This window comes from Ambystoma mexicanum, chromosome 8 (assembly GCF_040938575.1).
Source record: "Ambystoma mexicanum isolate Mex_15411 chromosome 8, UKY_AmexF1_1, whole genome shotgun sequence".
Classification (NCBI taxonomy): Eukaryota; Metazoa; Chordata; class Amphibia; order Caudata; family Ambystomatidae; genus Ambystoma; species Ambystoma mexicanum.
In genome coordinates, this window is record NC_090929.1 from 160134411 (window position 1) to 160161937 (window position 27527).

Genomic DNA, 27527 nt, shown 5'->3' on the forward strand with positions numbered 1-27527 from the left:
GTAGTTGCACAGCCCCACGAATTGCTGCAGTTCCCTCACAGTTTGTGGCATTGGAGTGCTTGAAATGGCCTGTGCTCTTTGTGGTGCAATCTTTCTTCCATGTTGGGATATAAATTGACCAATGTAAAGTACCTGTTCTTGACAGTATTGTATCTTTTCCATGTCTACCTTGTAACCTTTTTCAGCCAATATTGTCAACATCTTTAAGGAGTCCTCTCTGCATTTACTTTCGTTTGTACTGCAAATTATTATATCATCCACATACTGCAACACTGTGCTTTCCACTTCAATGTTACCCAAATCCATCTGTATTACTCTGTTGAAAATTGAGGGTGATTCGCAATACCCTTGTGGCAATCTGGTATGCTTCCACTTTGTGTTTCGGTAAGTGAAGCTCGTCAGATCTTGTGAGTCTGGGTGCAATGGTATTGAGAAAAAAGCATTTTTAAGGTCGATCACTGTAAATCGTGATGCTTCTGCTGGAATGCCACACAATATTGTGGCCGGGTTTGCTGCTACGGGATATTCTGCTTCTACTATGTTGTTCAAGGGCCTGAGATCCTGTATGAAGCGCCAAGACCCCACTTTAGCCTTGCGCACTGGGTACACAGCCGTGTTGCATGGTGATTTTGAGGGGACCAATATGCCATTGTTTATGAGGGCCGTTATGGTTTCATATATGCCCTCATCTGCCTCTTTTGACAGTGGGTACTGTTTCACTCTGGGGAGTATTGCACCTTTTTTCAATTTTATCCTTACTCCCCCTATGCTTTTTATGCACCCCACGTCATAAGGGCTAGTAGTCCACAATGATTTGGGTACCTTTGACATATCCTCCTTAAAGAAGGGGACTGGGGTGCATGCGGGTGCCTCAAGTGCCATTGCAATTTTCTGTGCTACTTGTTTGTAAGCCACTCTTAGCCATATTTCTACACTCATCATGAACACCATTTCACCTTCCTCCTTTTCTTCTGAGAACAGCTCCTCATCTGACACCTGGGTTAGCCTACATCCTTCTGCTAGTGCTATCACTGCCCTCCATGCTCTTCCTTCTTTGTCTTGGGCATGCACAGCAATATAATCAGCTGTTGCAATAATGCTCTCAATGTCCATTAGAACCACCTTTCCTTCTGGTTCATTAACAGGTGTTTCTGGTCTGAACAGATAGGCTGCTGGCCTCCTCCATATTTTCCCTTCTATCCCTGGCATCCATGCAAATGCCATATCTGTTCCATACTGGAATAGTTCGCCATCTACTGGCTCCCGTCTAATCGCTGTCTCTCCGCAGTATGCTTGCATAATCTGTCGTGCTGTGAGCATGTTAATCCCTGGAGTAGAGCAAATTATGGCGTCCTCTGTAAAGGAGATCGTCATATTCAACCTGTTCATTATGTCTCTCCCCAGTATATTTACTGGTGAGGCACTATAATATAAAAATGGAACTGACAGATAATAATCTCCAATAGATAAGGGAATGTTATCAGTAAATGGAACTAACCCTTTAGCCCCAGAGAATCCTTGGGTGTTCATGGTTTCGCCTGACATCTTAAATTTACCTTCCCTTATGCAAGACCGGGTCGCCCCGGTGTCAACAAGGAATGATAATTTTTTGTCACCTATCGTTACCTCTATGCGTGGCTCCTCCGCACTATTAGGTGTTACTGACAGGATGGGACACACCAAGGCCGTCTGTGGGCTGTCCTATTGAGGGTACAATGATTGGCCATTTCCTGTGTAAGGGTTGTGTCCCAAGACCGTCACCCTACCCAGTTGTGTTTGTTGTGCTTGGGGTTGTTGTGTCATCGCTACCTGTTGTTGTGGCAGCGAATATGTCTGTGGTTGTTGTTGTGTTATTTGTTGTTGTTGTTCATTTCCCTGTTGCAACGTCTGCTGTTGTTGTAGGCCCTGCTGTTCCTGTGAGGGCCTTGGTTGTCCCTGTTCACTCCATGATGGTGTTCCTGGCCTAACTCTACACGTGCGTGACATGTGTCCTAATAGTCCACAACTCCAACACACTGGTGGTTCCCTACTCTGCCATGGGAAGCTCCCTGTGTTGTCCTGGTATACTGGTTGCCCTGTGGGGTAGGAATTTCTAAGTCCTCCCACCTGCTGTTGGGTGTTATATCCGTATCCTCTCACTCTCATAAATCCTCCTCTCCCCCTGTTATAATTATAATACCCAGCTCCTTGCATTGGGTATCCTCCTCCCATGTTGGTTGTGTATGGTTGCAGTGGCGGCGCCTGTTGTGTTACATTCTGTGAAGGTGGTATTTGGGCAGAATCTTGTGCAGCCACTACTTGTGTGGGGCTTTGGGCCATTGTTGTGGGCGTAGTTATTAGTGCCCCTTCCATTGTGTATTTAGTAAGTTTTTTCTTTACTAGTTTAGCCTCTTCCGTTTTCCTGTCCTCTTCCTTTTGTTTCATTTTTCCTTGCCATGTCCTGCAGTGATGCACTATAGTCAGTTGTATTTCTGGCCATGGTTTTGCTTCCATTCCCACTACTTTCTTTAGTTGTTTCTGAACTCCTTCTGGGAGCCCTTGTACTAGTATATGATAGAATATTGCTGGTGTTTTATCCCATTGCTCTCTAGTTTCCATGCGCCACTTCTCTTGGATCTCCTGGATATAATCAACAGGATCTTCATTCTCACGCATCTTACGGGAGGTAATTGCTCCTATGTCTGATGTGTCTGGGTACTGTACCCTCAGTGCCTGCCATAGTGCATGTCTGCAGTTTGCGAATGGTGCCCCATCATGCAATGTGTTTGTTATTGTTACCCCATGGAATCCCGCTCTCTTCCAAATGTCATCCGCTCTATCCCCTAAAATTGATATTAAAAGGCCCTTTACATCTCCTACTGCCAGTTTCTGTCCTGCGGTGTGTTTTTCCATTTCATATATCCACTTACCAGCACCTCCACTTAATGATGGGAGCCTGCATTTTATATTTTCTTTATCTGTATGCTTCCAAGGGACATACTGTGGTCTAACCCCTCCTCTCTCCAAAAGTGGCATTAAGTTGTGTCTCGTTTCACCCTTTATGTTCCATAATATCGAGTCCTCACACCCTTCCTCCCCCTTTCTTCTACATCTTCAATTTCGTCCTTATTACCCCTGCTTGTAACTCTTTCTTCTCCATCTTTTCCCCTTCTTCCATCATTTCCTGTATTTAATGTGGGCATGTGTATTCGTCTGTCCTGCCTGCGACTAGGGAGGTCTCTAAGCCGACATGCATAGGGTGTCAGTTCGTCTGTGAAGGGCGCGAGTTTTATTTTGCGTAACGAGCGTGAGGTGGTTGAGCATGTAGGGTGCGATGGGGGAGGGCGTGATGGGGATGGGGATGGTGTGGCTTCATGTGTCTGTCTTTCCGCTAGTCCTTGCTCTCCCTCCTCACTTCTCTCCAGCTCATCCTTTCTCCTATTGATCCATGGTGAGTCTATGTTGGTTCGGGTGAGGTATAGTTTATCTAAGCTTTCCCTTTCACTTTTTCTTCCTTCCCTCTCCACTCCTTCTTCTTCCTCACTACAAAAGTCAGTCATTAACGGCACCCCCCACTCGGTCTTTTTCCCTTTTATTGTTACTGTTTGTAAGTCTATTAGGTCCAATTCTCCTTTTTCTCCTTTACCAACTGCTCCCCCTTGTGCTGATGTTGTCGCTACTTCTGTGCTTCTATATACATCCCCCCATCTTTCACTCTCCCTACTCCTATCTTCTCTTTCTCCTTCACTTCTCTCCTCCATCTCCCTACTATTTTCCTCCCTTTTCCTTTTTAATTCCTCCATCACTTCACTGCTCATCTGTTCCAATATTCTTTCATCCTCTTTCTTCCTTTCCCATTTCACCCTTTCTCTTTCTACTATACTCTCTATTACCTTCCCTTCTTCATATTTCTTAGTTGTTTCTGATAGTAACCTCCTCTTCCACATTGCCATTTCTTTTTCTTTTTCTTCTTCTTCCCTTTTCTTCTCTCGCAGCACTACTCTTGATACCCTTTCTGCTGCTGCTTTTACCCTTTCAGCTTCTCTCCTTTGCTCCTCATTCCGTTCCCTTATTTTTTCCAATTCGTTCTTACCTTCTTTCCTTTTCCTCGCGCTCTCTCTCTCCTCCCTCTCGAGCTGTTTGATCAATTCATTCTGCTCATCCCTTAGCTTTGCTAGTCGTTCCTCCAAAATCTCTTCCTTTCGTCGTAATAGCTCTTCCCCCCTCATTTCACTCTCCCTGGCATTATCCTCGTCTGTTTTCTTTACTACCTCCTTCTCTTATCCAGTTAATGAACCTCGTAATTTTAATAATATCTGTGCAGCTACCCACTCATCATTTCCTATTTCCACAGTCTGCTCTTCTCCAGTCCTCCCCTCCCCCGCTGGCATCTTCTTATGAGCCACATATGGTGGAGGGCTGTATGCCGGGTTCGAGTAACCCTCAGCCGCCCTTAACTGTCCTCTTTCTATTTCTCCTAATTCTCTTAAAGGGTACAACCCCCCTCCCTCTGTTTTCACTTCCTGTGTTACGGGTATCTCGTTGCTCGGTTCCTTTTTTATGTCATCTGATTTATTATTCTTTTCTCCTCCCTCTCCTCCGTTCCCCGTGTTCTTTCTGCTTTCACTCCCCTTTTTCCCATCCTCTCCTTCCTCCTTAATCTCTTTTTCTTCCGGTGTTTCCCCCATAGTGAACATTCCATTTGGTCCTGGTCGGGACCCCTGGAACATCCTCCATAAGTTAAACACCTCCACATGGTTTGCCAACTTCTTCCCCTTGTATGTATTGTGCAGATGGTTTAGCAGTGAATGTTGGGCATATGGATCGAAGCTACCATTAGGCGGCCACGGTGTTAGCATTTTGTTATCCGTCCCCTGGGTCCATTCTATGCTGTACTTAATCAGTTTCTCCCTATGGGGTGGCAGTGTTGTGCATATGTGTTGTAGTGGGGTAGTGAGGGTGTTCCCCCACCCTCCCGATCCTGTCCCGTATGACATAGTAGCGCTCCTCTTGTTACCCTTCCCCTATCTGGTAGCAGTTTATCTCACTAGCAGTTTACAATATACAACCTTATATTGTTTACCTGGCCCCGTAAGTTTGGGGATTTACGATAATCCGCTAATGAAAATTATAAAAAATATGGTATTTTACATTTGTATATTTTCTTCTGTCTTTCTTTCTTTATACACCACCCTTACGGCCCCCTGCGGCCGAGGCGCACGTAGCCCCCTGCGGCTGCGTACCCCTTATGACGCTCTTATACAGTCGTCCTATTTTCACGTGCTCCTCCCCCTTTTACACTTGCCGTGGCCGGCGTTCTCCGTGCGCAGCCACGCCCCCCTTTCTCCTTTCCCCGATCAACTCATTTACCGTTTATCTCCGCTTCCACTCCCTTACCATATTTCTCTTTCCCACCACTCTCAAAACGAAGATGCCTTGTGCTCCCGATATCCTATGAAAGCCCTACTGGTGACGTCACCGATCTCTTCGAGCTACTGGTAAGTTCTTCGTATATTCTTTAAGTTCAAAATACACTTGCAATCTACCCCCGTTAACCCTACAGCTGTCTTCCTGTCACTCCTGGAACAAGGTAATCAAATCAATAATATAATCGGACTGCGCACGCTGCGTCGCCTCGCGTGTGATACGCCCCTCAACAGGAGGGCTTAACCAGTCAATTATCTTCCGTATTGGGCAACTAACTAGCTACCGCCTACAGGGAAACGTCATCTACCTATCGAGTTTCTTGCTCGAACAATAGGGATCCTCATCTACTCATTGATCAATAAATGCCAAATCGTAGGAAACCACACACACCCACCCTTACACGTAGTCGCGACCTAGGCCAATCAGTGTCTACGAGAGGTCGCACGTGATGTTTTCGTGCTCCGCCCCCTCTTTCGCGTGACGTAGCCGACTGCTCTCGCACTCGTTCCACTACCATTCATTCCATTGCCAACACTAGATTGTCAAACCTTCGCCGCGCACCTGTGCAACACCTCCCTCCTCCCTTATTTAATTCCTCCCCCCTCCCTCACAATTTCACATTGCTTGTTGTGCGTGGCATGCTCACCAAGTTCTCTTGATGCGGGGCCGCTCGACTGCGTGCACCCCTCCAAGCGGCTGGTCACCTCCCCTCGTCTGGACCACGTCTGGACACTCGCCAACCGCGGGCGGGATACTTCTCAACCGGCTCCCGAGGACCTATATCCGGATTGCGCTGTCCGGTCTTCTCGCAGCTCCGCGATGGTCCTGTAGTCCTCAGAAGGGGGCAACGGCAGAGGGGGCCGCGCCGCCGGGCCTCCTCGCAGCGGGAGTGCCTGGAAAAAGTAAAAATAAAAAGGCGGATCTTAAACAGATCTCAGCAGTGCCTCCAACTTGTCGGGGGGAAATTCTGCCGGGGTCGGCCGGGCCGTCCGCAGACCTCCGGGCAGGGAGGCCCCAACTCCTCCCGTATATCCCAGATGAGATAGAGTATGAGACACACGCAAGAAGCAAGGTGACTCTGCTGTTTATTAGACAAAAACGGCAGGGATGGGTCAAGGAGCGTACGCGTCCGTCCTGACACACACACAATCGTAGGGCTCGCAGGCCCTTTTTACCTTAGTATGACGCGCTACTTGCGTCACCTTGGAAAGTTAGCAAAAAACCTATCGCCACTCTTAATTGGTTGCTCGAGTGGTAGGGTTAGTATAGCACACGTATAGAGAACAATATTAGTGGACAAGGGTTAGTCAGGTGATATATCTGGGTTGTCCCTACAATTAGATACATGAAAATTGTTACATGAAGACCCCTGATGATTGGTTAATGTTAATGGCGTCAGTGATAGGAGCCCCATGTTCTGATTGGTGCGCCCGCGAGCTTCCCAGCCTGGGACCATCGCTGTTCCCAGCTCTCGGTGTACCTGTCATTTGCAACAATGTTTCACTATGGGTACGTGCAGACAATGTGAGGACTTATTCATAGCTGGAAGGCCAACTACTCCCACTGTCGCAGATGTCCATTGATCCTTTTAATTGTATCTGCCTATGTCTTGTAACGAGGGATCCAGACGCCTTCTTCCTCCTGGGCTTGGCATCCTGTCAGGTTCGGCTTGGTCACGTGAGGTGGGACCGTGTTTGAGGCAGAATTCTGCACAATTAATATTGTTTTTCCACTGTGTGCCTGGTTTACTTTGCAGGTGTGACTTTAACGTTGGTGTGCGGCGTGCGAGGTTGCAACATCGTGCCCTTGATGGTTTGCTCTCGGAATGTGGGTTTGCAACATTGCGACCTTGGCTGGTTGCTTCGCCGGGCTCATTCTGCAGGATCAGCAACCTGACTCTTGTTCTTTTAACGTCCATGGAAGCTCTTGCTTGCGGCCTACTTAGGCCTGGTGTATAAGTGGAACCGTTTGGTGCACAGGCGCTTTAGGTTACAGTACCATATTGTCTTATGACCAGAATCGTGTCTTCATTATATTTCTCATTGTGGCAACTGGTTTTAGGAGAAGCGTAAGCAAGCTCTTTTAGATGAGTTCATGATGCGTCTTGCTTTTCTGCATTTTGAAAGCCTATGTGGAAAATAATAAAGATGCACGTCCGTGAGTATGTCTGTCGCCTACGTCATAGCACTGAGTATATTCTTCGTGTAGATTGGTGCGGGAGTCTCCAGTGTGTATATTTGTACAGGTGTGCTGACCGTTGGCTAGGTCGTCATGGCATCTCTAACGACGTGTAGGTTTTAGTCTAGTTGATCCGTGCCGCAGGTGTCGGCATAGCCAGTGCGGGCTGCTGGGCAGGCAGATGGACACATCCGTATGTTCCTGTACCAGGGTATTTGGTCGTCTGGTAGATGGGCAAACTCTTCTCGTGGCGGGTGTCTGGGTCGTGACCCTTTAGGCCAAGCGCGAGAGGTGAAGGACGGGAGCCTGGTCTTCCATTCTCCCACTTCACTACTCCTTTTGAATAGGGGTGCTCCGTTGGTGCCTAGGCCAAGGGCAGCTGCCTATTGTGTGGCTATCTCTGTCGGAGAGTGTTACCTGCCCTCCAAAGAGATAAAAGAAGTGGCATAGCCATTCAGGTTCCGTCCTGCCATTTGGCAGTCTTAACCTGTTTGGCCAGAATAAACATCACCTTCTACAGCAGAGCTGACTCACAGGGGTTGATGTATATGCCATATCGACTTGCATGTGGCGGCAATGATCATAAGTAGCACCATGCATTATGTCTATACTCAGACATAGCTTTATTTTAGAGTTTACCCTGCCATCATCTTGGGTTACTTCATAATTTTGATACAGGGGGACATGTCTTAAAAGCCACGCCTGCACCACAAAGACTTGGCTGGCGCTGTGGCTGTCGAGTGGGCACTTGTGACCTTTGAACCTGCTCTGTGCCACTGATAAATCAGGTGTTGAAGATCAGGCTGCTGATACAGTAGAGCAAAAGTTCACTATGATTTTGGCATGGCACTACGAAAGGGAAATCTGATCGGCAGACGACCCTGTCGGTGATGGAATTACCTGCATCATTTTATTTATTAATACAAATTTTAAAAGCCAGGGCGTGGTACCCTTGCCAGGTGGCTATTTCTCACAATCGAGCCAGAAATGTAGTCCTTCATTGTGTTTTTGGAAGAAGCAGTGTCTGGTTCGAATGCACCTCCATTTCATCTATGACAATGCAATAATCTGTAACTTTTCGGAAGTTGTTAAAGATCGAGATTTATGCTGTATAGTACAGTTTTCATTTGCATTTCATTGTCAAGATTACGCACTAGTGAATTCCTGTATGAAATAACAGCAGGGACCATGCACAATGCTTTCTGTTATGTTTGATTGATATGTCCTTGCACTTGAAGTTAGATAAATAGATGTAGGAAGAAGGTGCAAGCAACTGCCTTTATATCACCCAGAAAGTCATACTCCCAGTTACCTCCTCCACAAGACCGACCAGGACACCCTACACAAACATGCTCACAGAAACCTAAAATCACAAGCCCTGCATTGGAACGCCCTTCCACCACCCCTACGAGGAGAAAACTTGCACCTGTCCTTTCGCAAAGCGATGAAAACGCTACTCTTCTCATAAGCATCTACGCCCCCAGCAAACATGAGTTCTATGCCTGTAAGACAACAATGTATAATTGTATGCTATGTAAGACGTAATACCATTTCCTTGAAAATAAGCTCTGCACAAGTAACAGCGCCGCGATGCCCAAGGGCTGCTTGTGTGCTATACAAATGTAAAAATAACATTAAAATAAAATAAATTCACCAGTAGGCCTAACAACATAGCTGAACACTGCAGCTCAGCAAGACTAACACTGCAAGGCCTCTAACAATCTTCAAACTCACACTGTCACTTTCCAGCGACTGATGCCTTTGAACAGACACTCCACTGCTTTGGTACCCGCTTCCAACATCAGGATCCTAGTGTTCAGAAAACGACTTACCAGCAATCCATTGTACTGTGTACAGTTTGAAAGCCGCTACCACTTATCCAAGTCAGCATTCAGGGGCATTGAACACCCTTTCAACAATCACCCACACACTCTCAACACACTGACATAGCAGGCACTTGTTGCGAACATTTCCTTTGTAAATCTCAGGAAACATGTAAAAGGTGTCTTGTTTTGGGCTGCCCATAGGTCCGACCTGTTACTGGTTCGCTTGTACCTTCATGCTCTTTCCATTTCCTTTCTTTCTGCATTTCTTTTAAGACAGCAGAATCTTTCTCTTGCTCCCTCCCTCTGAGGTGTGATGTCCTCCTTCGCGCTTAAATAGTAGTGCCTCGTACTCCCCCACCCTTTTATTTTCTTAAAGGGTGGGCTGTTAACAACAACAGTTGCACCTCTGACATGATCCATAGGGCATGGCCGGTCTTAGACCAGACTGCAACCCAGGCAATAGGCATTCTTGGTGCCCCCTGACGACCATTCAACGAAATGACCACATAAATGTATCATACAATTATTGTAAATAAAATAGTCCTTACCACACAGTATCTTTTGTTCTATGTCTTTAAGTTTTGAAAGTACAAACCCAGACAAATGTATTAGGCTCACCTTACTTTGCATTCTGGTACGTGTATGTCCCACCTAAGATGGGTAAAAGGTAAAGGTAAAATCATACTCTTCGTGCTTTATATATTTTAATGTGGATTTCTGTATTAACCAGGCTGTGTTATGATGTGTATTTTTCAAGTAATCTCTACAAAATGTACTACTCTTAAAAACAAAATATTAACAGGCATTACTCCCAATTAAACCTGAGAAGATACGTTGTACAGAGTCTATGTTTCAGACTGATCTCAAATCCAAACTTCCCAATTTAACTGAAGTGTGTGATCCTGGGCAAATCATTTACACTCACTCTGCATTATCTGCCCAAAGAAGAAGTTCTTAGATGTGGTTCTGTTCATACTCTAAACCAGGGGTGTGAACCTTTAATTCTCCAGATGTTTTGGGCAACAACCTTCATTAGTCCTAGCCAGCATAGTCAGTGGTGAGGGATCCTGGGGGGTCGCAGTCCCAAATCTCTGGAGAGCCAAAGGCTTCAGACCCCTGCTCCCCCCATAGTTTTGCTTGATATAGTGTAATAATACAGACCATTCAATGTTGGGTAAGATTTGTGTGTTTGGAGGGGAGTTGGTTCCTGGTCTCCTAAATGAAACAATTGTGCCATCACTACAGTAACCAGAATCCCTTGAGACTGAAATTCAAAAAGTAATTACCAACACCTGAAAAGGAACACAGCCTCCCTGAAGAGAGTTTGAGACTTGAAAGTACTTGGAGGAGTAGATCTTTTGTGCATTTGAACTGCAGCAGTTGGGATTTAACCCTGGTATTTTTGTTTTAACATTGTTGGGACTTAACCCTGTTACTACTTGCATCTGGGATTCAACCCTGTTATATTTTTTGAACATTGTTGCGATTTAACCCTGTTATTACTTGCATCAGGATTAAATAACTGGGAACTAGAGTGTGCACCTTACCTTCTTTTTCTACATTCATGTATTGCACATCACAAGATTGTCGCTTGATTTTCTCAAGGCTACATCATGTAATATAACTTCCTGTGATGCCCTTGAGTGAAAACGATTGATGTCACTTCCTGTTGTGCTATTTTCTGTTATGTCAATTCTGGGGAAGAAGATACATTAAGCAAAGTAAATCACCTGGATGTACTTTGCCACACAGGGTCTCGTTAATCCCAGACCCCGCACTAAGTATTTGTCACTCTGAAAACAGAGTCCTCTGATTGACTACGTCACTCCCCTAATGTTTTAATGCTGTTTGGTCTAAAACCCTATACATGTTGCCTGGACTAGTTGCAGATTACATACATTGGTCTTATTTTGAAGGTGTGTAGTCAGCTGCATCCCTTGTCTGATACGCATATACATGCATTCATGTTCCCTCCTGTTTCAGGAACACATATGGTCAGGATGGTGCGGGTTTACTTTTTAAGAGTATCCAGACACTGTGTGAAAGTCAGGGTATGTGTACACACTGGTGATATTACTCAGCTTAAGCTGGAACACACATGTAGTATAATTATACTGAGTCACTGTCCATCTATTGCAGCCCCGGCTCAGCCTGTGACACAGTGACAGTAAACAGGGTTGATGCTGTCCACATCTGTGAGATTCACACTGGTTACTTAACCCTTCAGTCCCGGTCACACCAAGGCCCACATTCACAGACTGCTGGGAAGTGACTCCCATACACAAGAGAGAGAAAGAAGCTACTACTGTGGGGAGGTTGGCACCAGGCCCGACTGGCCTATAAGGCAATAGGCCCATGTCCGAACCAAAAACATAAAATGCTGGTGTGGGCCACTTTTTTGGCCAATGTGTGACAGTTTGATAAGTTACCATGTGGCTGGTCGTTTTGACCGGTGTTGCTGAATAAATATTCTTTAAAATGCACAATTTGGATCACATTTTATCAAAAAACTCCCCCTTGGGTACTATTCAAACAGTGTCACAAAAGGAATGAATTGCAATTTGCGACTGTGGACCACTTTTTCATTGGTGCCTGAGACAATTTTATGGCCCAGTCCGACCCTGGTTGTTAGAGCACAAAAGCATAGTAACTTAACATATGCCCACAGGTAAAACAAGACCATTTTCTGACGACATACAAATATGTCTTTAGGGCAGTTAAGTGATTAATGATCGTGAGGTACTAGCAGCCATAACTAACAAATATTCCTGAAAATGGCAACTAAGTCCAGTCCAAGTCCAAACCACCCAGCAAAGGATATTTCATACCCAGTTCTGTGCGACAAATCAAGCACATTCAGCGACTAATACATGAACAAGATACCCAGAAGTTACAGACAGTCCTGAGTTCTGCTAAAAATGCACAGGAGGATTGAAGAAGCAAGCAACACTTTTTAGTGCAAGAAACATGAACCCCCATCGGCTTCCTAGCAAGTTACATTGGTAGTGCAAGAAAAGATGGTGACAACTGGCCGCAGGCCTCGTGCCAGTACTAAACGTTTAACTATAGAGTGGAAGAACACACCTGGTCACTAATGAGAACTTGGCAGATCTTACTGCACTTTGCTGCACTCATCTGCTGGAAATTGGGGAGCGAGCGAGGCGCTGGCAATGTGCAGTGAGTGTGCCCTAGGGGTGGTCTCTGTCTCTTAGGCCAGCCAGCACAAAGGCCTGAAAGAGTGGGGGATGACTTTTCAGTGACAGGATGCACGCTCTGTGTCAGGTCACTGGTGACAATTTTGGAGCCCTTCTGCAAACTTTGGTGCACACTTGAACTGACATCGATTTATTTATTTATTAGAATTCTTATACAGCGCGCCACATGCACGCAGGCCTCAGGCCGCACGCAATAAACAGAGAAACGAAAACAGGAAGAGACAACATGGTGATGAATCAAGTCAGAATGGATCAGAATGTCAGGGGAGAGGCAGAGGGCAACTAGTCAGGAGACTGATTGAACAACATTGTCTTAAGTCACTTTTTAAAATTAAGATTTGCAGTGACAAGCTAGAAATGTGCTTCTGGTCTACTCCGACCCCGTGTGAGCTAGCCAGGGTGTTTTACGAATGATTAGAAGGAGCACATTTTAGAAGTATTTACCAGAAGGGACCACAGGAAGCCAAAGAGTTGCTGGTGCCCCCTACATGTTTACACACTAGACAGCTACCTCAGAGGCTATATGCAAAGACCAGCCCTGCACAGGGCTATGCATAGTGCAGTAAAAGTACATATTATAGCAAAGTTGCTCATCTTATGTTAAATGCTGTTTTCTTTTCCTGCAGGTATGTGAAAGGATACCCTCCTAACTCACCCTATATTGGAAGCTCTCCTACTCTGTGCCACCTGCTGCCTGTGAAAGCCGAGTTCTGCTGCCTACGGCTCGACCAGGTAAAACAACATTGCCATTGCTCAGGGGCGCTGAGTAGGCGGGTGCTCCGGGGCCCGGGCACCCGCCGGCAGAATGAAGTCGGGGCTGAGCCCCACCCCCCGGGAAGCAGAGAAGAGACGCAGTATGGATGGCCCTTTGTTCCATCCATACTGTGTCTCTCTCTGGCGGTCCGGGTAAAAGCCGGGTAAAAAAACTATGTTTAGAATTGAGGGACAGATGCAAAGCAAGAGGCTCTTGCTTTGCATCTGTCCCTCAATTTCTAAAAATCGTTTTGGGTTGGGTATAATTCTACATCTGTGCACGGGTGCACAGATGTACAGGTACACTGGTACAGGTACACTCAACCCAAAACGATATTTAGAAATTAAGGCACAGATGCAAAGCAAGAGGTTGCATCTGTGCCTCCATTTCTAAAAATCGTTTTGGGTTGGGTGTATTTGTACATCTGTGCACCCCTCTTTTGAAGAGGGGTGCACAGATGTAGAGGTACACCCAACCCAAATCGAGTTTTATAAATTGAGGGACAGAGGCTCTTGCTTTGCATCTGTCCCTCAATTTCTAAAAATCGTTTTGGGTTGGGTGTATTTGTACATCTGTGCACCCCTCTTTCGAAGAGGGGTGCACAGATGTAGAGGTACACCCAACCCAAAACGATTTTTATAAATTGAGGGACAGATGCAAAGCAATCTGTGCCTCCATTTCTAAAAATCGTTTTGGGTTGGGTGTATTTGTACATCTGTGCACCCCTCTTAACAGTGCCTACAAGCTTGATATCGATCAAGCACTCAAGCACGTCAGACTTAAAATGAACAAGCACTGGCAAAGCCAACAGTTTGGGTTTTTGTGTAGAAACGGGATGAGCATTTTCCACGCACTGCAATAATGGTATTACTGGGCCATAAAATGGCAACTGCTGAAAAATGCCCTCAGTGCTTGGACATATTATGGTGATGCCTAGCTAATTTCTATGCAAGAACTAAAACTCTTGACTTTAGCAATGCTTCTTTTAACAGGAATTCAATGCAAGTTGCAGATGCCTGGATGCACATCTAGCTTCTAAATTAGATGGCTGGAGGCATTTTTTATAGACGAACAAAAACACTCAGAACTGAAACTCTGGACTAGGAAAACAAGGACTGTACTGGTAACAAGGAATTTGAGGAACTGTAAATCTGGACTGGAATAACGAGGGCAGGACTGCAGACAGATATCAAGGAAACTCAAGACTGGAAACTCGGAAGCTAAAACCAGGTAACACAGACTATGGGCAAAGAACAAGGAACTGTAGGCATGGAATAAGATAATAGATGGTAGAAAGCAAGGGGCTGCAAACAGGGAACAAAAGACTGCAATCAGGGGAGCAGGGATGCAGTGCAGGAAGCACAGAGGTGCAGGGCAGAAGGCAGGGGAGTGTAGGCAGAGGAGCAGTGTTGCAAGGCAGGCAGAACAGGGCAATGGAACAGAACCAGGAGCAGGTTCTGGAAGCAACAAGACACAGCTGAAATCCAAGGACCAAAGCACAAGGGGCTGGGTGCTAACTCAATGCAAGAGCCCTGTGCTCCTGCAGGCAGCTGCTTAAATACTGGCCTACCCTCTGCTGAAGCAGACTCATTAGGATCACCTGGAGCAGCACAGCTGAAGGTAATCTTCTTCCTCCCTCTCGGGTCCTGGGAAAGTGAAAGCAGCACTGATCTCTAAGGCTTCTGGGGATTGTAGGTCTAAGACAGCTGTATAGGAATAGCCAGGGGAACGGTCACAAGGCACATTATGGGATATGTAGTTTGTGTAATTAAGCAATGAAGCACCAAAATCTTGCAAATGGAAAGTAAAGACAAAGTATACATAGGAATTGTCTGTAGGGGATTATTGTGATGAATGAGTCCCAAATATTCAACAATGGGTGCCAATAGGTGCCAATTGGTGCTCCAGTGATGCAGCCATGCCAAGAGCTACCTCAAAGACATCCTGAGTTGGGGGCAGAGAGGGCAGATAGTGCATGGAAGTGGCAATAGGGAGAAACACCGCCAGAGGCAGTCAATGGGTTTGTAGAAATCCAAATAAGATCCACAGTCTGCACATCCTTCCTCACATCCCACCTCTCTCCTACCCTTACTTCTCATGCCAATAGAGGTGGCTTGTAGGCAAGCCATGCAGTGCCACCTAATAACCAACATTTAAAAATACTTTGTCTTTCAACCTATTGGCCTTCTGGAAGACAACTAAGTCCTCCCCTTTTGCTTTTTTACTATCTGGACCAGGTAAACTTCAATAGATGGGGCGGCCGCACAACCCTCTCAGATTTACGCTTCTCATATTTATTCCCATGGATGATGCCGTTCTGTGGAGACTTGGAACCATCTAGTAACCATAGAGTTGTCCTGAACATGTGATGTTACGCATTGAGCCATGCTGTTGAAATGCTGTGATTGTATGAATTAGACCTTATATCTGTAAATGGGAGGCACCTTAATGGCAGACCAGGGAAATGCACATTCTGGAGTTCCCAGGTTCAGAACTCAATAATAGACTATTGATGCTTCGCGGCATCATACCGGGGTCAGATAGCAGACCTTTATGTTGCTGCGGATGCATTAAGTTATCACCACCCCTTAGGCCTAAAATGTAATTGGCTAACCAAAAGAAATAGCAATATCATCCCCACCTGAGGACCGCTACCCCGAATCCAATGAGGACTTTTCTGAGATGGACTTTGGCCGATAAAACAGTTTTACAACAACAGATTGTGAATCTCCATTTTTCTTTAATCAATTCTATACTTGACTCAGCCGGGGATCCATTGGAGGTGGTAGCTAAATTTAGCTCCCCTCAAGAAGCATTAGAGAAAGCTTCCTAATTGTGCAATCCAATGTTAAGAATAATAATTCAGGTGGTTGGTTCAATAGTGACTGCAGCAGAGCAAAAGGGAGATAGCTGCTACCACTAAAGAACGTGGATTTACATAAAAGTGAGGTTAGAGCTTCCAGAGCAAACTATAAAGGGGCAATAAAGGCTTGTGAGAAAAAACCTAGATACTAACACTTTAAACAAGCTGCTAAAGGCAGCAGTAGGCAATAACGTAAAGACATTCTAGGAACTGGTCCCATTTGGTCCTATTGACAGCAGACGAAACGGTGGCCTGGAGACGAATGAGCCGGGGATTATATGTGGATTCAGCATGTTCCACTCTGTATAATGTAGAATCAAATCATCTTACCCAGGAGATTGCCTCTCCAACCCGTAACACTCATTTACAACGTATTATTGGCACTACTACTGACGTACTCCTGCTTACATTTACCATTGAGGAGATTTGAAACCCCATCCAATTACAAAAAACGTAATCGCTGTCCCCGCCGGTGGTCAGTCAAAATATCGAAAACAAAATGTTGAAAGACAATAATGTCGAAAACAAAACGTCGAAAAATAAAAAGTCGAATTATTTATTTTTTTATTTATATTTCTTTTTTGGCTCTAGTATATAAAAAAAAGCTAAAAACTAAAAAAATTGAAAAAAGGGGGATTGAGGGGAACCCCCCGAAATTCGACTTTTTATTTTTCAAAGTTTTTTTTCTCGAAATTATGACTTTCGACTTTTTTGTTTTCGATGTTATCACTATGAACCGTCCCCGCCCTGACGGCGTTCCTGCTGATTGGTTCCAGGCAGAGATTGACTTGGGGACCCCTTATTGACAATCAGTTTCAATGCATTTACCAGGACTGGCCCTTTCCCCGACTCATGGAAGATGGTCATAATCCAGCGGGCTCTTTTGGCCAAAACCAAACAAAGGGCCGATACCAACCGTATCTTATCAATATTCCAGCTGGGTTTTCGTTCAGGAGTGGACACGGGAAAGCAGGCTGGAGACCTTCATTTAATAATAGGCAACTCAGTGTATCTGAAACAGGAACCATTGTGCCTTGCCTTCATGAACCTGAGCACAGCCTTCGATAAGGTAAATGGGCAGAAGCTGTAGCAGGTTCTCCGGTCCTTGGATTCCCCTCCTGTCCTGGTAAACCTGTTAATTGGCCTTCACCATGACACTAACGCGTGTGTGGTGAGTGGGGCAAATAGACAATGCCCTGAGAACTTTTAGGTAAACACAGGGGTACGCCAGGGCTGCGTACTGGCCCTCCTGCCCCTGTTGTTTTCTCTATACAATAAGTGGTTTTTTCAAGCATTTGTATAGACGGGTGCTGGTGTACCAGAAATGGGGGATATTGCCCTCCCAGTCCTGGCCTAGGTCGATGATACGCCGACGACACAGTGCTAATTGTCCATACGCCACACGTGCTCCTACTGCTATTCACAGCCTACAGTATCTTCATGAATGAACTTGATCTTCATATACATGTTGGTAAATCAGCAATGATGATGTGCCAGGCAGGAAGGTGCCATTTGAAAATGACAGCCATGTTAAGTTATAATAGCATACTCCGGCTAGTCAAAGAATTTGATTCTTTAGGCATACGATTTGCTTCCAAATTGTCTGGGGAACCACACATTTTTTAAAAATAATACTGATTCAAGCAAGCGTTAGGGACACGGCAACCCAAAAAATATCCAGGTGGCAGAGAATACTTTCTTGAAAGCTTTGTTAAGGTTGCCATGTTCAGCCCCTAACTTTGGCCATCACACGGAATTAGGTACCTCATTTTTAGAAGATGATATAATGGCTCAACCAATTTTGCATTTTCTCCATATTTGTAGCAATCCGTAGGCAGGGCTATCTCAACTAATGTTAACAAAACTATTATTGAAACCCAGTGTCTTGAACGTTCCATGGTTCCTATATGTAAAACCTTATCTTGAGAACTAAGCACGCTACAGCACTTCATCAGTCCCTCCGCGCGGACACCTCTCGAGGTAAGGCAATTGAATTCCCAGCTAATTTTGCATACAACTGAGTGAAGAGAGACAGTGGAAATTGTAAAACCAAGAAATAGAAATCTTGCAATAATCGCAGAACTTTCGATTCAAAAGTATCTGTTATGGGCTAATACATATGATATCATTTATAATTGGTTATTTATAACGCGCTTAATACACAGAGGTTTCTAAGTGCAGACCCAGGGATCAAACATGCGTGGCTGCGTGTCCTCTTGCTTCCAAGGCGAGCATGTTGCCCCTGAGCTATCATCCTGAGACAAGCGGTAAAAAAAGGAATATAATTTAGAGAGCTAGATTCAAACCTTACGCCCAGAGCAACAACCTCCCCGGGGTCAGGCGATGCCAATGAGAAACAATGTTTGCTATTCCAACCTCTTGCCGAAGATCTTTTGCACTTTATTCTTATTTGCCGGGCCTAACCTTCAATCAGAGCTAGAACATCAACTCCGATATTACACGAGTTGGGTTTTACCCAATGTCACCCTGCCCTGGGGTAGTTGGGCAGCTCAGCTAGGTCTAGTAGGGCTCTAGTGTCATACCTGAAGCGGGCTTCAAACAGAAGGAAATCATTAATGGTTTCTTAAGATTTTCTATCCATTTGTGTTAAATTTTCACCAAACTACATGTACTTTAGAGCTCACTTATTTGTATTATACTAGTTAATAATGTTCATGTATATTCAATATAGGAAGAGTAATACATTTATATTTGATCAATTTCGAACAGTTTTATTGCCTTTTTATCATGTGGTTGAAGAATGTGCTTTTGTAATGATGTACTCTCATCGTGCTTCCTTGTTTGTATGGAATGTTATTCCGAAATACACGTGAATTGAATTGAATTGAAATGCTGACCAGTCCTTTGCAGATATGGTTCTTGTGCACATTTGTTTTCTGGCCTGCCCTAAACTGGTCCAGGGAATCACCACTCTGATCAAGAAAGTTTAGTGATACATGAGTCAGTCCACTAGACTTTCACTTTCTGTGTGCCTGTGCAGTTATTGAGCTGTGCAGCCATTGAGCTGTGCAGCCATTAAGCTGTGCGGTTATTGAGCTGTACAGCCCTTGAGCTGTGCAGCCATTGAGCTGTGCAGTTATTAAGCTGTGCAGCCATTGAGCTGTGCAGCCATCAAGCTGTGCGGTTATTGAGCTGTGCAGCCATTGAGCTGTGCAGCCATAGAGCTCTGCAGTTATTGAGCTGTGCAGCCATTGAGCTGTGGAGTTATTGAGCCAGCTCAGCTTATCCCTCTAGCTTGACATTAATGATGAGTGCTGAGCTAGCATAGTATTGCCACTTTTTGAATCATGTTAGCGAGAGCCTATCACAGAGGCAAGTCCTTTATTTTTTATTATCGGTTTTTTAGCACACTTCCTACCACAGCATGGTCACGTAAAGCAGAGTAACATTTGCAAGTAGCAGAGGATGAGGAGGATTCAGGATGGTTGTTTGATATTATTATTCATCATTGGCAAAGCTGAACAGGAGTGCCTTCACAAAACCTCTGTATGTTCTGTGATCTGGTCAGATAGGACAGCACGCTGAGCGCTAGTTCTGACATCTGTGCACAGCCTGCTGATGGAAGTTCGAATCCCAACAGGGCCAACTCAGCCTTTCATCCTTCCAAGGTTGATACATTGAGATGGTGAGGAATGTATCGTCCTGTATGAGGTGTTCAATTTTGTGACTCTTGGGGATGAGGTCCACTGATGTCATGTTTACACGTTTACACTAAAGAGAAACTAACAGCAGGACATTTCACAGGTGGTTTTGTTTGGTGGAAGGGGACCTCCAGGTTTCTCCTGAATATCTAGGAACTGGGCATGAAGGATTTGCTGAGGGATCTTCTCTTCACCACAGCACCATCTGGAACTTTGCCGATGTGTAAAGGGTGTTTCTGGCAGGAGCTGGTGATGTCACACTCTGCAGTGTTACTGATGTGGTGGGTGCAGATAGGTTGACATTTAATCAGTAAACACACCAAATAGAAAGGGATCCAGGAGGATCCACACACATGGTTTATTGTTTTTTTAATGCTTAAATATAGTCTAGGAGTGGAGTGTCCCAGTCATTCACTAACTTGTCCTTTTCTTCTAGGTGATGTTCATTTCTTCTGCAGTGATAGCAGACAGACCACCAATTCACTTTTCTTTTCTCTCTTGCTTCGCTCAGCGCTGCAACCACAACAGCTTCGTAGATGCCAAGGCCTACGGCTTCAAAAACAAGCTGATCATCGTCTCAGCCGAGACGGCTGGGAATGGGCTCTACAACTTCATCGTCCCTCTGCGAGCTTACTACAGGTCCAGGAAAGAGCTGAACCCAATTGTGCTCCTTATGGATAATGAGTGAGTCCTTCCTTCACTTGCACTGATTGGCTGTCTGAGGATGTTGTATGTAAAACCGGTGAGACTTTCTAACTATGCAGCTGTCTGCTTTGACATCTGTAGACGACTCTGACCGCACGGCACCTGAGCGATGGTTGAGAAGGACCATCCACCTATGGGAGTAAGAGAACTACACATGAAGTCTCCCCTAGAGGAACGCCAGACCGAAGCCCACTAGCCATCCTCCCCTCACTAGTCAGGCCAGTGTGTCCTAGGCAGGTCCTTTTTACGTCGACTGTTTGGAGCTGTGAATTGTGGTGTCTTGGTCACGTGAACTCTGCAGATCCTTTAGATGATTGTCCCTGTAAATATCTTGACTTTAAAGGTCAATTAGACAGCACTTCAGGAGGGAATCATTTTACACTGAAGGGACTTCAGATGGTGCTCATGAACGTTGTGGAACAGGACAGTGCGCGGCCTTAAGGAGCGGGGCCTGTCCATGTGTTGTGTGGACAGTGACCTTGAGTCACGTGCCCTGTCTGCTCTCCCTCATGAGGTATTCAGGGGTTGATCAGCTGTTGGCACTTTATCAGCCTGTGGAACCCTACTACTGCCCCCGTCAGAACTGTGCCCCCATTAGTCACTAAAACATCCTCATATTGGAATAAGTTCAACACCTAGAAACACTTGTGTACAGGCACGTTATACATGACTTATCATATCATACCTGAGCTATTTATTCGATTCTTGATTAGTCAATATCTTGAATGAAAAATTCCAGTCTCATAAATAGAACTGCTTCCCTTTACGTTATACATATAAAACACAGAAATGGAAAATTGAATGCTTTAGAATGTCAAAGCGAATCTGGCATGCACTTGGGCTGGGACTTATAAACACATAATGAGTCACGTGTGTGTGTGTGTGTGTGTGTGTGTGTGTGTGTGCGTGCGTGCGTGTGTGTGTGTGTGTGTGTGTATAGAAAGAGAGAAAGCAAGCAAACACATGCCACAGCACCACCACTGCTGGAAATTCACCTCCAATTCAGAGCCACACTTTATAACCCCTGGGAATTCCTCGTCTGTGTCATTACAGAAGAATACCAGGATCTGAAGGCAGTGTTTGCACTGCTCACAAAGGGTCCCATGTCATTTCATCGCAGGGTGACATTTTGTGTTTTTTTTCCGCAGATATTTTAACAAAAAAACTCATCGAATTAGTATTGTTTTTATTTTATGGGGGGTTTCCCCTACCGACCGCTCATCCACTTTAATTTTTTATCAATTCCCGGACACCCACACCCCATGTATATTTTTTTCCAACCCCCCCCATAAAACATTTGATGAGTTTTTTCGTTATAAAAATCACGGCAAAAAACCCAGGGAATTTTTCATCCCGCGATGAAAGGACGTCATACGGGGATTGACTCCAGTCAGATCTACTGGGCCACGTCACAGTAAGCCAAGAAGCCCCAAACATGACCATTTAATCAATATGGGGGGCGGCTAACTATTTTAGTCAGATTGTACCAAGCGCACTGTTTAACAGCGGCCTTGTGAATTTAGCAAATCATCTTCATCTTTAATTGAACACAGAGGCCCTTCTTAAAGTGGGAATCTTGCTTTTCAATGTCCTTCCAAGGGAATGTATTAATCCTCAGCAATGGACCTGTTGGTCCATGACTATGTAATGCACCCTATTCTGAACTGGCCTGGAATTCCAATGCTCATACTCCAGATACATTGCTTGGTGACAGGAGAAGTGCATGCTGGGATGTGCATGGCTCATGGTGTGCAAGCAGGTTCCCTGAGGGCTTCATTTCTATTTATTGTATATAGTGCTTTTATTTCATCCAAATCACTTTACAATTGAAACAATGGTGGTACAAAGTCAAAGCAAGATACAATACAATGCAACAATGTTGACAAACAAAAACAGCTAACTATGAGGAAAGGCAACAGACGATAAATGCTGCTTTAAACAATTCTGGAAGATACTTAAGGTAGCGGAGAGACGTGTATCCAAGGGAACAGCATTACAAAACGTGTGGGAAAAAAAGTTGAATAGAGGAAAAACAAAAAGCAAAATGGGGACAGGGAGAAGTGAGAAGAAATGGAGAGGCAGAACGAAGAGAGTGTGGTCGCTGATACAACACAATAAGACTGGAAAGATAATTAGGGGTTCCATGTGATAATATCCCCGCAAAAATGTCACCATACAAGAATGGTGCCATTTTTTTGCAGTAATATTACCCAATGGAACTTGCGGGGGACACCCCCGCAACAGCCATATTTTTTTAACAGTGCAGGAGACACCCCTGCAACCCTGTTCCCATTTACCCCATATATTGACCCCATAAATACTGTTGCCTATGCCGTTTCCCGGCAACTATATGTATGGCGACATTATTTATGGGGATAATCTTACCTGATACCAATTAGGGATGAGAGCATGGATATATATGAAAGCAAGACATGGAAAGTTGTTCTAGGTGTGGGGATGTGCTGGAAATGAACACAATTTACTCTGGGAACCCCCCACCGTCCTGAGAGAGGGTCAGTGTGATGTGGGCGGGACTCAAGGAAGCGAATCAAGTGCAGCTGGGGGGTGCCTTCAGGAGGGGACTGAGTCCTGCTGAGTTGCATTAAAGCAAAGAGCAGGATCGGAACATAAGAATAGACAGATAATTGTATATTGAAATATGTCTATGATAGTGACCCAAGCATTAAACTCTTATGCTTTCACTCTGCTTTCATTGGTCACACTACTCACACTACTCACCCTAACAGAAAAATGTCTGTAAACCACAAGTGATGCATACTCACTTGGGCACCTCTCAAGGAAAGTGAGGTTCGTTTAGGCTGTTTCTGCACAGAGCTGCTAAATGAATCACTCAGTTGTGCTTATTTATTTATTTCCATTTTATAAAGCACCACACGCCCGTGGGCCTCACGCGAATATCCCTAAGCTTCCTATTGGTGGCAGAGGGATCCCTGGTTTGGGAGCAGATATTGGAGACGGCTGGACCAGCTAGCCAGGAGGCTTGGACTTCAGCTTTCCATGGCACAGCACTCTGACAAGACAAGCTTTGCCAGAGTCAGCTCCATCCTGCTCTGATGCAATTCCCCCCCCTGATGCCGAGGCACCGAAGATAATTCTACCTACTGATTTCTCTTACCAATAGTCTGATTTCTGCAGCTACTAATAGCTTGCTGTCCTTGTATTACTTCATCCTAATGGAATCTAACAGGGGCTGTCCTGCAGCGAAGCACTTATGGGATGCCACCTAGTGTGCCATCTGCAGAGGGCAGCAAATGCGTCCAACGAGCACCAGATCTTGCCCCGTTGTGAGGGAGCGGGCACCTAACGCTTTGGCCCAGCTTTTTCTCAGATGGCTTAGAGGCCTGTCACCTGTGCCCCTTCTGAGCTGAAGTGCTGAAGAGTGGCTTTGAGCAGTGACGGCTCTCTGCCCTACTCAGAAGGGCACATTTTCCCATGTTCCTTTGCCGTTAGGTTAATGGAAACTATTGGCCCATCGAATCCCTTCCACCAGGTATTGGCCCTCATTACGACCCTGGCGGAGAGGGGTTTATGCCAGCGTAATGCATGGCGTACCTCTCCGCCAGACTACGACATTCCGTAGCGCCATGGAGATTTTTACGCCTGCTTTTTGCAGGCGGAAAAATCCATGGCGCTACGGGACTTGTTGTTAATTACGCCACCGTAATTTACGGTGGCGTAATTAACACCTTCCCCACTCCCATTATACCCTATGGGGCAAAAATGGGAATGGGGAAGGGTAAATGGGGATTGGGGACTTACCGCCCCGCCAACCTCGGAATGGGGCGGTAAGTCCGCCAACCCCCATGGCGGTGTTGGCAGCTCTGCGCCATGGTCCATGGTGCAAATTGCACCATGGACCTCCGCCAGGGTCGTAATGAGGGCCATTGTCATTTTTCTGTGAGACGAATTATAAATAATAATCTGTTATATTCAATGGGCCTCATTACGAGTTTCGCAGTAATTTTATGGTATGGCTGCGGAATGACTGCCAAACTCGATTACTGTGGCTGCCTCTCAGTCAAGCGAAATGCAGAATAATTGCCACATTGCGAGTGGTGGAAAGGCGTGTTAATCCCCATTAGTGGACTCCAATGGGGTATTTCAGATTTACCACCATCAGTGGTTCTGGAGTGGTCAATCCATCAGTTTGTGCTGGTAACGTGGAGGCTTAACCTCTAGCTCTTTGGTGGAGGAGCATCGTCCTCGTCTTCTCTATGCATGGAGTTTGACGGTGCAGCAAAATCAGCAGCAATTCTGTTACTGCCATAAAAGTGGCAGTCATGGAATTACTGCCAACAGTTTCCCTCTACACCAACAGCGCAGTGTAGCCAAATGTACCTAAGAGCGAAGAATCCCCACCACTCTACATTGGTAATTGACCATGGTCTATCGACACCTTCTGCCCAAGATGAAAATCCTGCCCATCTTGTTGCAGTCACTTTGTTCGTTGGGTGGCGCTGCAGCAAGTGATTCTGGGACATCTGACAGTTAAACGTGAGCCAGCATGTACATACATTGCCATTTACTGTATATCAATCATTCACTGGATGCCAATAACCTGAATTTACAAAACGCTTAGCAATGCCCATGCGATTGCCATATAGCCATTGTGGATACTTGGTGCTAAATTACAGGCGTTACAAGGACAGTAATTGTGTTCTGCTTTTCCAGTCTGGCTGAGGCTATGGAAATGTAATGGGTTTTCTAGAGACTGACCCACCGTTCTCTTGCTGGTGGATGAAAGAGCGTGACCGACAGCGCTCCTGCTCAATCTCGTGCTCTTTTACTAGGGTGACCACATGTCCCGGTATACCTGGGACAGTCCCGGCAAATCACCCTCCGTCCGGGGTCCTGGGAGTTTTTTTATTTAATAAACCCCCTCCCAGAATTGGATGGGTGGGTGACTACGGTCCCGGTTTTTTGGCGGTAACCGATAAAAAAATCCCGAAATCAGGCCCGCTGCGACTCTTCCTGCGTGTGAATGCGGGAGTAAATGGTTTTCACACCCCCATTTGTCCCCCTTCCTCTCCCTGGCTGCTCTCCTCCAATAATAGGAGTGTGCCTGTGAGCACACCCCCGCAACAGGTCAGCGACATAGAAGGTGGACTACAGTTTTATCAAAGTCCTATTTGTGTTTACTGTAGTCTTACTTCTATGTCTAAGGCCTGTCCCGGTTTTCTTTTTTTTATCTGGTCACCCTATCTTTCACTTACATCTGATCCATCTCCACACCCCAAGGAAACAGATCAGAGAGTTACTACATGCAGTGAAAGCATCATCATCAAGGATCCGTCCAGGTTCCCGTGGCTGTCACCATAGCATGCAGTGAATCTGAGGAACTCACCGAAGGGTACGGCGGAGCTCTGTCATTTTTTCTCTGATTTCAACAGATTGGGCCTGCTGTTTCCTGATGCAGGAAAACTGGGCACAATCCACTGCGATAATACCTGTATGCAGGGATCAGTATTCATGCACACCAGAATGTGGAGTTCCTGCCTATTGAAAAATGTGTGCTAGTGTTGCTGCGCTGTACTTAGGGTAATGAGTCGCGTCCCCAACCATCCTCCGTCCCTCATTCGAAATATATGACCATTGTTGAATACAGTCTACGATGTAGCTGCTTGAAGAAACTGGCCTCATCACAAGTTTGGTGGTATCTCAGTGGTCAATCTGCAGAGATACCACAAATGGAATTACCTTTACCACCACTTGGTCTGGCGGCATTACCACCGGATTACAATTGGTGATTTGACAGTGTTAGTCCCCATTAATGGAATCTATAGGACTCCATGGTGATTTTTGTGGTATTACTGCTGGTGGTAATACCGTCAGCAGCAACACCGCTGAAATGAGTGCATTTTGGCGATAAGGTCACAGTATTACCTCCAGCCCCACCTCTTTACCAAACTCGGTAACAGTATTATAGCTGGATTTTTACGACACTGCCCAACTTATAACTGAAAGACCATGGGTAGAGGGTCATATTGTGCCCGGCTATTTCTTTACATGGCTTGCTGCGCCTTTTACTGCATTGGCTATGCCTTGTATGGCCTTCTTGTGCAATGTTGTGACTTACTGCATGTGGCTTCGTGGTTGCTACCTAGTTTATTTTGTTTCTGACTAATGTGCTGCCCCGTCATTTTATTATACCCTGTGTTCCCCAGCCCCCAGTTAAAATCTGCTCCTTGATTACAATGTATTTGATGTTTGACTCACTCAAGAATGGTTTTTATACAGAAAATAATCTACTACTAAATCCAGCATTGTTTTCCATTTCCAGATCCTATGTTTTGACTTAGATATGGGGAAATCTGGTTCCAAACGATGTCTCCATTCCTTGACTATATGTAATGTCAATAATTTTTTGTATGCTTATATGTTGTTTCTTTGATTTTTACCTATAATACATGTAAATAAACACATGTCCCCTGAAGTAAGGGATGTAGAAAAGTCGTTATGATTTATTCTAACAACATTAGTGATGTCTCTAAAATGCGGAGATAATTTGAATATTTAGTACGCTGGGGTTAAGGTGATTAATTCCAACACCACTACAGTTTCTTACAAACAATACTACATTCCACAATTTGAGAATGGTCTAATTTTTCCGGCGGCTACCAACCCCCTCAGTAATACATACTTGTACCTAGCCTAAGGTTCCGCCAGTAGGGCTTCCCCTTTTGTTACAACATCCTTTTTGATGCAGCAACTGCTGCAATAGGGTATAGCTATTCAAGCTTATTTTCGAGCATTGATTAGCTCCTTTCTGAGACTAGTTATTGTACTCAGTGAGGGAACTCTTTTATTCTGTCCTTGCCTGTCCGGCACCTTACCTTCACCCCACCACTCCCTTTTCTTTTCCCCTTACACATGATGGAACACACTCTGAGCTTTACA

At 45.3% G+C, this 27527-nt stretch overlaps 1 protein-coding gene across 10 annotated transcripts in view; it reads left to right on the forward strand.

Moving 5' to 3' along the window:
* The window catches only part of KCNT1 (potassium sodium-activated channel subfamily T member 1), a 2308650-nt gene that overhangs the window by 2148606 nt on the left and 132517 nt on the right, over window positions 1-27527 (forward strand). For all 10 annotated transcript variants that reach the window (XM_069609538.1, XM_069609540.1, XM_069609539.1 and 7 more), the window contains 2 exons: window positions 13252-13357; window positions 20416-20588. In XM_069609538.1, coding sequence (XP_069465639.1) covers window positions 13252-13357; window positions 20416-20588 — 279 coding nt within the window. The remainder of the gene's footprint in view (window positions 1-13251; window positions 13358-20415; window positions 20589-27527) is intronic.